This window comes from Topomyia yanbarensis, chromosome 2 (genome assembly GCF_030247195.1).
Source record: "Topomyia yanbarensis strain Yona2022 chromosome 2, ASM3024719v1, whole genome shotgun sequence".
Classification (NCBI taxonomy): domain Eukaryota; kingdom Metazoa; phylum Arthropoda; class Insecta; order Diptera; family Culicidae; genus Topomyia; species Topomyia yanbarensis.
The window spans coordinates 229,580,515-229,592,878 of record NC_080671.1 but is presented as its reverse complement, the minus strand read 5'-3'; the positions used below and the strand labels follow the sequence as shown (position 1 = coordinate 229,592,878).

General features: G+C 34.3%; 1 protein-coding gene across 2 annotated transcripts in view; it reads left to right on the top strand.

Annotated features, from left to right (window-relative positions):
- The window catches only part of LOC131682957 (cartilage oligomeric matrix protein), a 1,738,261-nt gene extending 1,729,397 nt beyond the window's left edge, over positions 1-8,864 (top strand). For both annotated transcript variants that reach the window (XM_058964790.1, XM_058964792.1), the window contains 6 exons: positions 4,764-4,983; positions 5,035-5,322; positions 5,569-5,803; positions 5,859-6,087; positions 6,145-6,653; positions 8,713-8,864. In XM_058964790.1, coding sequence (XP_058820773.1) covers positions 4,764-4,983; positions 5,035-5,322; positions 5,569-5,803; positions 5,859-6,087; positions 6,145-6,653; positions 8,713-8,780 — 1,549 coding nt within the window. In that variant the 3' untranslated portion in view covers positions 8,781-8,864. The remainder of the gene's footprint in view (positions 1-4,763; positions 4,984-5,034; positions 5,323-5,568; positions 5,804-5,858; positions 6,088-6,144; positions 6,654-8,712) is intronic.
- Positions 8,865-12,364: the final 3,500 nt, after the last annotated feature.

The following is a 12,364-nucleotide window of genomic DNA, read 5'->3' as shown; positions in this document are numbered from 1 at the left end:
ACTCGGATTGATTGTATAGGAAAATATTCTAGCTTCCTTAAGTAGCAGTTTCGTGGCACACCAGCAAGGTTAGTGTGTTGAAAAACGTATTTTTATATTTGCTCATGTCAGATACATGGTTAGGCAGGGGAGAGGGGTGTGTGTGGCGCAGCAGCTATGTTGTGGCTCGCATGTATAATGTCCTTAACTATGATTTACACTATATGTGTCGTATTTAATGATATCAATAAGTATAGAAATGTATTGTTTATGTATAATACAAGTGGTAGCAGTGTAACTAGTGTTAGACGGAATCAATTTTTATAGTCAAATGCAGATGAATGCGCTACACCGCATAATACAACGTCACTACAAAACTTGGCACTAAATTTGCAATACATATCGAAAACCCGTATTTAGGAATACAAAACTGATAGCTCCCAAATAGTTTACGATGTCTTTTTGAAAATGCATTTTCAGATATAGTGCACTTTATATTCGTAAATGTTGAATTTGCAAACCTCCCTAGGTGCCAAAATTTTCGGGTAAAAAGAAATAATAAATTAACACCAAACATGAATTCAGCGACGTAAAATTACCCCAATGTAAAGTTTCTATCAAATTCGTAACCCTTTTGAGGTTTTGACCGACTTTTTATGGAAGGTGATCACTTTGCGAAGACTGAATTTGATAAACATATGAATAAAATTGAATTTTCTTATTTTTTCCTTTCATCTAATTCCATTTCACACATGGTTAAAAATCCTTGAAACATTTTTGAAGTCGTAAATTGAAAATCCAAACTTTAAAAATAAGGTTCAATTTTTGGCACGGTTCCGGTTTTGGCAACAGCAAAAAATAAAATTGTTGCCAAAAACGGAATCCTACTGTACTAGGATATGAAAATCACTAGTTTTGAACATTTTAAACGCACATGGGGAAGTAAATGCGTCAAAATCGCAAAATTAACTTTTTACAGATGAATGTTGCTTGTTTTTCCGAGTTATTAGGACTTGAATATCAAAAGTTTTGAACATTTGAAATGCACAACGGGAAGTAATTTCGACAAAATGGAAATTTAAAAATGCGTTTAAAATTAGAGGTGTGCCCAGCGCCGCCGCGCCGACGGTTGCAGGTAAAAATAGTAAACAACTCATAATAACAAACAATGTTTATCTGCGAAAAGTTGAATTTTTTTCGATTTCGATGCGTTTGCTCCTCAATGTGCGTTTAAAATGTCTAAAACTATTGATTTTCAACACCTCGTAACTCGCAATAACAAACAATGTTTATCTGTGAAAAGTTGATTTTTTCTTCGATTTTGACGCATTTACTTCCCAGTGTGCGTTTAAAATGTCTAAAACTATTGATTTTCAACACCTCTTAACTCGCAATAACAAACAATGTTTATCTGCGAAAATTTGAAAATTTTACGATTTCGATGCATTTACTTCCCAATGTGCGTTTAAAATGTCTAAAACTATTGATTTTCAACACCTCGTAACTCGCAATAACAAACAATGTTTATCTGTGAAAAGTTGAAAATTTTTCGATTTTGACGCATTTACTTCCCAGTGTGCGTTTAAAATGTCTAAAACTATTGATTTTCAACACCTCTTAACTCGCAATAACAAACAATGTTTATCTGTGAAAAGTTGATTTTTTTTTTCGATTTTAACGCATTTACTTCCTAATGTGCGTTTAAAATGTCTAAAACTATTGATTTTCAACACCTCTTAACTCGCAATAACAAACAATGTTTATCTGTGAAAAGTTGAATTTTTTTCGATTTTGACGCATTTACTTCCTAATGTGCGTTTAAAATGTTTAAAACTATTGATTTTCAACACCTCTTAACTCGCAATAACAAACAATGTTTATCTGTGAAAAGTTGAAAAATTTTCGATTTTGACGCATTTACTTCCCAGTGTGCGTTTAAAATGTCTAAAATTATTGATTTTCAACACCTCGTAACTCGCAATAACAAACAATGTTTATCTGTGAAAAGTTAATTTTTTTTCGATTTTGACGCATTTATTTCCCAGTGTGCGTTTAAAATGTCTAAAACTATTGATTTTCAACACCTCTTAACTCGCAATAACAAACAATGTTTATCTGTGAAAAGTTGAATTTTTTCGATTTTGACGCATTTACTTCCTAATGTGCGTTTAAAATGTCTAAAACTATTGATTTTCAACACCTCTTAACTCGCAATAACAAACAATGTTTATCTGTGAAAAGTTGAAAAATTTTCGATTTTGACGCATTTACTTCCCAGTGTGCGTTTAAAATGTCTAAAACTATTGATTTTCAACACCTCTTAACGCGCAATAACAAACAATTTTTATCTGCGAAAATTTGAAAAATTTTCGATTTCGATGCATTTACTTCCCAATGTGCGTTTAAAATGTCTAAAACTATTGATTTTCAACACCTCGTAACTCGCAATAACAAACAATGTTTATCTGTGAAAAGTTGAATTTTTTCGATTTTGACGCATTTACTTCCTAATGTGCGTTTAAAATGTCTAAAATTATTGATTTTCAACACCTCTTAACTCGCAATAACAAACAATGTTTATCTGTGAAAAGTTGAAAAATTTTCGATTTTGACGCATTTACTTCCCAACGTGCGTTTAAATGTCTAAAATTATTGATTTTCAACACCTCGTAACTCGCAATAACAAACAATGTTTATCTGTGAAAAGTTGAATTTTTTTCGATTTGGACGCATTTACTTCCTAATGTGCGTTTAAAATGTCTAAAACTATTGATTTTCAACACCTCTTAACTCGCAATAACAAACAATGTTTATCTGTGAAAAGTTGATTTTTTTCGATTTGGACGCATTTACTTCTTAATGTGCGTTTAAAATGTCTAAAACTATTGATTTTCAACACCTCTTAACTCGCAATAACAGACAATGTTTATCTGCGAAAATTTGAAAATTTTTCGATTTCGATGCATTTACTTCCCAATGTGCGTTTAAAATGTCTAAAACTATTGATTTTCAACACCTCGTAACTCGCAATAACAAGCAATGTTTATCTGTGAACAATTGAAAATTTTTCGATTTTGACGCATTTACTTCCCAGTGCGCGTTTAAAATGTCTAAAACTATTTATTTTCAACATCTCTTAACTCGCAATAACAAACAATGTTTATCTGTGAAAAGTTGAATTTTTTTCGATTTTGACGCATTTACTTCCTAATGTGCGTTTAAAATGTCTAAAACTATTGATTTTCAACACCTCGTAACTCGCAATAACAAACAATGTTTATCTGTTAAAAGTTGAAAAATTTTCGATTTTGACGCATTTACTTCCCAGTGTGCGTTTAAAATGTCTAAAACTATTGATTTTCAACACCTCTTAACTCGCAATAACAAACAATATTTATTTGTGAAATGTTGAAAGAAATACAATTATCTCATTTTCTGTATTTCCAATTATCCGCTAAAGTACGGTATCCAATATTTTACCCATTTTCAATACCGGTTCATTGTCGACATGTCACATAACAAGCAACCTGTTTTTCTATTGTCGCGACCGTTCGCAAACGAACATACATGCCACAGTTCAGTAAATGTACAGCCGCTTGACAAACCAGTTTTGTTTTGAAACATGTACAAATTTTTTGACATGTCACGGGGAAAATGTATCGTGTCATAGTACACGCGCTTGTGTCACATGTCGCAAGAATCCGCAACTTGTACATGTCACGAGCAAACATGCGACCAGTCACCAGATGACTGGTCATAACCATGACATTTTCCAGCTATGTTCGCAACCTATTTCAAACGCGCAATTGGACAACTGCGGTGTAGTGCTGATCGTACTGGTAATATTCCCTAAATGAAGGGCCTTTTGAAATCAGTGATTTAGCCTCTGCACCACCAGCATAGAATAGAGATAACCTGAATACTGTTGCTATTTTTACTCCGTTGACTGGTTCGGGAACTTATGGCTTATCTATTTTATATTTGGCATGCGAGAAAATTTTCACTTCTCAATAACACAAAACACCATGAGGAGAACTTTAGTAATTTTTAAATAAAGTATACTGTATTTTTTCCGTTAATTAGTGCTAAAAATTCGCGATAATTTGCCTATATTCAAAACATATTAGCTTGTAAGCTGCACTTAGCCTCGAATAAACGCCAATGGCTAGTTCCTATTATACACTTTGGTTTGGGCCTAGAAACCAATTATAGTTAATGGACTCAAACTTGCTTTATTTAAGCGATTTTAAAGTAGTGTTCATTGCGAAAGACTCGGAGTTTTTTTTCCATTACCGTGACTTTAATTTTATTTTATTCGTCGCGCAAAGATTCGGACTGCATTTGTTCAATTGGACTCATTCAATATGATGTCCTGAAGGAAAACAGTTGAATGAATACCCCTAAATAGCGGCAATCAGGCTCTCACATGTCAAACATTGCCGGTATGTGTTACACAAGTAGCGACCATGATCAGTAATCATGGGAGTGCTTGTTATAGTTAATGATCTTCGTCTTTTTCATTATGATATGATGAACCATAATCATGACTTCTAAGGATGACAAAATTTTTGGCTTCATGATTTTTTTATTCATGAAAACGATAAAGTATTTGTTTCCGTGAGGGTCATAAGTATTCGTTTAAATTTTAATTTGCCTAATTTGGCTCACCTATTTTTGTATTTATCTTTTAATATGTATCACAGACGGACGTGCAAATCTGCTTGCAATGCACAAATGATCACAATGTTTATATTGACAATAACATACTTTCTTTTATTATCTAGTTGTAAATGTAAAGTTGGCTGGGCTGGCGATGGCTTCTATTGTGGTCTCGATAGAGATCTGGATGGTTGGGCTGATTTGGATTTAGGCTGTTCCGATAGCCGATGTCGTCAAGACAACTGTGTGAATGTGCCTAATTCTGGGCAAGAAGACGCTGACAAAGACGGCATCGGTGATGCTTGTGACCAAGATGCCGACAATGACGGTATTCTGAATAGCCCGGTAAGATGTGAAATATTTAGCCAGCACAATCAATATTGTTATTGTTTGCAGGATAATTGTCCACTAGTGCACAACCCAGATCAGTTGGATACCGACAAAGAAGGAGGTGACAAACAAGGCGATGCATGTGATAACTGTCCCACTGTAACAAATATTGAGCAACACGATGTGGATAGAGACGGCATCGGTGATGCATGTGATCCCGACATAGACAATGATGGAATCCTGAATGAAAGAGATAACTGCCCAAAAAAAGCAAATATAGATCAACTTGATAGCGATGGTGACGGTGTCGGCGATGTTTGTGATAATTGCCCGGATGTTGTTAATTTAAATCAAGTAAACTATCTACTTCTCTCCTCGTTTCGCATATCAGTGTTGTAATCAAATAGATCATAATTTAACAAAAACAGTTACGCAAAGAGTGAAGCTAAAATCACTCAACCAATCTACTTCTGATACCCCTGTACCATAGTTGGATACTGATTGGGGTTGATTGGTTCACTTATTTTCGCTTTACTCTTTGCGTCACTCTCTACGCACTTTTATACTAACGCCTTTGAAAATGATATGTACTTTGCGTAGTTGGATTCTGACAATGACTTAATAGGGGATGTCTGCGATAGTGACATCGATAGAGATCACGATGGAATTCAGGATAGTCGGGACAATTGTCCCAAACTACCCAATTCAGATCAACTGGATACCGACGGTGATGGCCGTGGCGATTTGTGTGACCCGGACGCGGATAATGATGGCATTTTAAATGCAGAGGATAACTGTCCAATTGCCCACAACCCTGATCAAACTGACGCAAATAGTAAGTGGCGAACAATATATGGTAACACAACTCTTCTTACTTTTGAATGATGTAGATGATGGTATTGGCGACATTTGCGAGGAGGACTTCGATTTGGATTTAATTCCAAACTATTTGGATAATTGCCCCAACAATTCAAAAATATTTGCGACGGACTTTAGAACATATCAAACTGTTGTTCTAGATCCGGAAGGGGATTCACAAATCGATCCCAATTGGGTGATTTACAACAAGGGAGCGGAGATCGTACAAACTCAAAATAGTGATCCAGGTCTAGCTGTGGGGTAAATTATCTCAATAATTCTGTAAATATAATTTTTATCTATAATTTTCTTTTGTAGTTACGATGCTTTTGGAGGAGTAGATTTCGAAGGAACTTTTTTTATCGATACCGAAATCGACGATGATTATGTAGGATTCATTTTCAGTTATCAAGATAATCATAAGTTCTATGCTGTTATGTGGAAAAAAAACATACAAACGTATTGGCAAGCAACACCATTCCGAGCATCAGCTGAACCTGGTATTCAGTTGAAGTTAATTGACAGTAATACAGGACCAGGTCAGATGCTCCGCAACAGTTTATGGCATACGGGTGATACTAAAGATCAGGTAAAACTTTTATGGAAGGATCCAAGAAATGTTGGTTGGAAGGAACGTACAGCTTATCGTTGGCTATTACTACATCGTCCCAAAATTGGATTAATTCGCCTCAGAGTTTTCGATGGAGAAACAATGGTTGCCGATTCAGGAAACATTTACGATTCAACTTTGAAGGGTGGCCGCTTAGGGGTGTTCTGTTTTTCACAAGAAATGATTATTTGGTCGGATTTGGTGTACAGGTGCAATGGTAGGTAAATTCTAGATGTATAAAAAATGCATTGTACAGCCACATTACACATTTTTTCGTGACGTTTACAACGATTTGACGAATCTTCATTCGAAAAAAATGTTATAACTTTATCAAATGAACGCCTACATCAAAACTTTTTACAGATTTGGAAAGTTGACAAAATTTCACGAAAGATTCAATCAACATTAATTGAATATATTAGAATTTGATGGTTTGACTTGTATTGAAATACGTTGGAAGTTCTAATTTGTGATAATCTTCCAGTATATTTAGTTTATGTTGATTGAATCTTTCGTGAAATTTTGTCTACATTCTGAATCTGTAATAAGTTTTGATGTACACGGAAACAAATACTTTATCGTTTTCATGAATAAAAAATCATGAAACCAAAAATTTTGTCTTCCTTAGAAGTCATGATTATGGTTCATCATATCATAATGAAAAAGACGAAGATCATGAACTATAACAAGCACTCCCATGATTACTAATCATGGCCGCCACTTGTGTAACACATACCGGCAATGTTTGACATGTGAGAGCCTGATTGCCGCTATTTAGGGGTATTCATTCAACTGTTTTCCTTCAGGACATCATATTGAATGAGTCCAATTGAACAAATGCAGTCCGAATCTTTGCGCGACGAATAAAATAAAATTAAAGTCACGTTAATGGAAAAAAAACTCCGAGTCTTTCGCAATGAACACTACTTTAAAATCACTTAAATAAAGCAAGTTTGAGTCCATTAACTATAATTGGTTTCTAGGCCCAAACCAAAGTGTATAATAGGAACTAGCCATTGGCGTTTATTCGAGGCTAAGTGCAGCTTACAAGCTAATATGTTTTGAATACAGGCAAATTATCGCGAATTTTTAGCGCTAATTTACGGAAAAAATACAGCACACTTTATTTAAAAATTACTAAAGTTCTCCTCATGGTGTTTTGTGTTATTTAGAAGTGAAAATTTTCTCGCATGCCAAATATAAAATAGATAAGCCATAAGTTCCCGAACCAGTCAACGGAGTAAAAATAGCAACAGCATTCAGGTTATCTCTATCCTCTATGGTGGTGCAGAGGCTAAATCACTGATCTCAAAAGGCCCTTCATTTAGAGAATATTACCAGTACGATCAGCACTACACCGCAGTTGTCCAATTGCGCGTTAGAAATAGGTTGCGAAAGCTCAGAATGACGATTGTTTATAATGGCCAATTTCCCAATTAACTTGAAAATCAAGCGAGTATTGTTTTTTTGCGCAGACTATTTAATAAGCACATTAGGATCTCAATAGTGACAGGTTTGTTTAAACACGAAGAACTATTCTAATATGTTCAAACAGCAGTTATTCGTTGCATCATGCATCATTTATCATGCGACACATCAATACTGCAGCTCAATCATTTTCAACATAGCGATTTTAAAATCTATTCACTAGGATTCTAACACGGTTTTTGAGCAAAAACCCTGGTGAATGAATAAGTGTCGATTTGAAATTAAGACTTTTGCATGAAAACTGCCAATTTAATAATAGTAATTGTGAGAGGTTAATTAATTTTAGTAAATAAATTATAATTGGATTGATAAATCCATAATTTATTTTCAATTTCATAAAATAAATTGACAATTTTCAGAAAATTAGTTCATGATACGTAGATGGAGAATCGTCATTAAAACGCCTGAAATTATACTTGTCGACGAAAAAAGAGTAACGCATATACTGCGTTACGGACAAATAATTCATGATATGATGCATAGAAATCATGGTGTGTTTTCATAACATGAAAAAACACTATATTCCGAAAATAATGAGTCAGTTTTCTCATTTCGAGGAACGGATTTGTTCCCGTGTAGGCGTTCATTTGAAAAAGTTATGAATAATAACTAATTATGATAATGAAGATTTGTCAAATAGTTGTAACGTCACGAAAGAATGTGTCACATGTATTTTGCAAATCAGCTACTGCCATTTACAAAGGTCAGCGGGAACTATTTCAACACAAGAAATCGTTTCGAAACATGCTTATTGTTGGCATTTAATTTGCTATTTTATTCATTTTCAGATAATGTACCAGAGGCAATATATAGAGAACTGCCTCCCCGCTTGCAGAAAGAAATTCAAATTGACTAGAATGTGCAATATTTTGAAAAGGTTCTTCAAAGTTGGCAATCTTAGACAGTTCTTTTCTTGTAAAAAAAGAATCAATAAAACCAACATTTGTGCTTAATGACATGTTTGCTAGAACGTAATGAGAATTCCATCAGCAAATAAATCAAATTCAAAGGGACCAGTCTAGTCATAATGGATACCATTTTTCAACAAAACTGTTTAAAGGCATAATTTTATTTGCTTGTTTTGTTTTTTTTATTCATTTCGAGAAATTTTACAGCTATTTTAAGACTAGAAATAAGATTCTACATACAAGAGAGGGGACAAAAGATTTTTTTTCATGAATTTTTTTTAAAACAAGGAATTCAGTTTGTTATACAAGAGGGGGAGTAGTTTTTTACGAAATATTTTACAGTTATCTTAAAACTAACAATATAGTTTATTACAAAAAAGAAGGAACAAATATTTATGAGACATTTCACAGATTTCTCAAAACTAGGGATACAATTCTATTTACAAGATGGAGGACAATAATTTTAACAAAGAGGTAAAATTACAGCTATCTTAAAACACAATACAAATTTGATTTTTTAACGAAGATTTATGCTTGGTCAAGCTATTCAGAGGGGGGCTTATTTCCACATCAGTGTAGCAGCAGTTGTATCAAGGACAGGGGAGAGAAGACGTATATGGTGACCGGGAGAGAAGAGCAAAACTTGCAACTTTCGGGCAAACGGGAGATCAGCGAAACTAATTATCGCCTCAGTCTAGTAGGTCGGATTGGAGGATGGTGTACTTCGGAACCGCGGGGGATCCTTCAAGAGTCATCGGACCTCGAGTCACTCGCTTCTGTTTCCATAGTGGTAAGGGTGACGGCGGTTACATAGGGTAATTTCGGGAGAGATGCCGCGTCAGGAGAGATGCCGCACTCTCTATATCTCGTATATGGGGTCGGTAATATAATATTGTGAGTTTGTCTTTCGAAGAATTATAACTCTAGAGATGTAAAATAATCCTTTTTAATTACTCGCGAAAATTTTATTAATGATTTTGTGCGTTCAGTTGCATCACGTAGTGCCGAAAAATTTTCAGCACCGCATTAAAATTTCATTATTTTAAATTGTTCGATTTTTTTTGGTAAATCATGTATCGGTTGAATAGCTGGGACCTTTTAGAAGGCATTCTGATCATGAGCACGATCATCCATAATTTTAGAGGAAAATTGCGTCGTGCGGCATCTCTCCCCTACAATTGGGAGAGATGCCGCATCAAAATTACGGGTGAGATGCCGCACTCAATGGAAGAGAATGTATAGCTAAAATGTATTTTTTTCACCCTGGACTGTCATTAAATGATCATTTGCGTCAGGTATAGGTTCTTAATAAGGTATATCCACAAACTAACGGACCTAACACTGTGACATATAGGATTATGAGTCTATTTATCTATTATATATATATATATATATATATATATATATATATATATATATATATATATATATATATATATATATATATATATATATATATATATATATATATATATATATATATATATATATATATATATATATATATATATATATATATATATATATATATATATATATATATATATATATATATATATATATATATATATATATATATATATATATATATATATATATATATATATATATATATATATATATATATATATATATATATATATATATATATATATATATATATATATATATATATATATATATATATATATATATATATATATATATATATATATATATATATATAGCTATATATTTAAATGGGCGACAGGTACCTAAGTATTAGTTACTTCGGTTTATTCTTTAAAGTTTCAGGCACTAATTTTCGTGAACGCATTGATTTGTAGTGATGTCAATATTGAGATAAAAGCGAAAATTTGAACGAATTGATGCCTTTTCAAAATGAATCTTTCAAGAACAAACCTAAATTGTATTAATTCATTGGGAGACAAAGCCAAACAGTGCTTTTAAGGAACTGCTACTAATACATAGATATGTATATTGTACAAGCATATAGATAAATAGTGCCCTGAATTAAGTTACTCCAACCTAACCGTTACACAAGGTTGAGAAAGAAAAATATTTATAAAATATTGAATAAAAAAATGATTCTGGAAATCCCCCTTAAGAAAAGTGGTGCTAGCCGATTTATAGGTGCAATCATACTTCATGAAACTCAGCTGAAGACACTGAATCACAAAAACATCAATGAGAGCCAAAAAATACTTTTGTTCACCATTTTTCAGTTTGTGACTACGGTGCGGCGTCTCACCCGCACATGCGGCATCTCTCCCGCAATGACCTTTTTTTGTAAAATGTGCATGGAAATCTTTCATGGAATTTTTTTTTCATTACAAAAACCATTTCAAAGTATTTTAGAAACTTGTCGCAATTGCTAAAAATGATTTCATCAATTATTTATTATAATTTATCAATTATAATTATTGAATGGTTTACTATGATGCAGGATCGATTTTTAAAAATGTGCGGCATCTCTCCCCAAATTACCCTAGTGGCACTCTGGAGCTGATCGGTTCCACAAAGCTAGAGGAAACTTCTAAAAACGAGAAATAAAATAAAGGCGCTAAATTGGGATATTTATCGTTTTTATGAAAGTATAAATAAGGGACATATCGCGAATTGCCAGAATATTACGAACTGGAACATTGGACGGTCTACTTTGGGCCCGAAGGGAATTCTTTAACTGAGACCTTGCGTCACAATACCCGGCGCACACCCAGACAACGTGCTCGATGTCGTGATAGCCCTCGTTACAAGCGCACAGACTGCTCTTTGCAAGCCCAATACGCCGCAAATGCGCATCCAATGTGTTGTGGTTGGACATAAGCTGGGACCTTACACGTATGAAATCGAGACCCACATCCATCCCCCCGAACCAAGGCTTCGTTGATACCTTTGGGATAATCGAATGTAGCCATCGTCAAAGTTCCCCATTGTTGAGTGTCCTCTGACGATATATACTAAAAAATTCTTCGAAGCAGATTGGTCTTTCGTATATGTCACCATCTAATGCGCCCATCTTTGCTAAAGAGTCGGCCTTTTCATTGCCCGGGATAGAGCAATGAGAGGGGACCCAAACAAAGGTAATCAGATAAGATTTTTCAGATAACTTGCGCAGAGACTCCTGTATCTTCCCCAAAAAAATACGGGAATTGCTTTTTAGGCTTCACCGCACGAAGAGCCTCGAAAGAGCTGAGACTGTCCGAAATGATGAAGTAGTGATCTGTGGGCAATGTGTCGATGATCCCAAGGGCATAATGAATGGCGGCTAATTCGGTGACGTAAACTGAAGCAGGATCATCGAGCTTGAATGCCCGAGCAACACTGGTTGTTGACTAGCAGTTTCAGCAACATAATTCGTTACATAAAGGTATATGGCAACGATTATTGAGCTGGTTTAGTAACCAAAAAAGCGCACGTGTAAAAGCTTATGCTTATGTAACTAACCGCTGCCGTTGCTTGTTACAAGTGCTACTTGGGTGAACATTGTCATTGAAGATACCGAATACAGTGGACCCATCGAAATTTGATC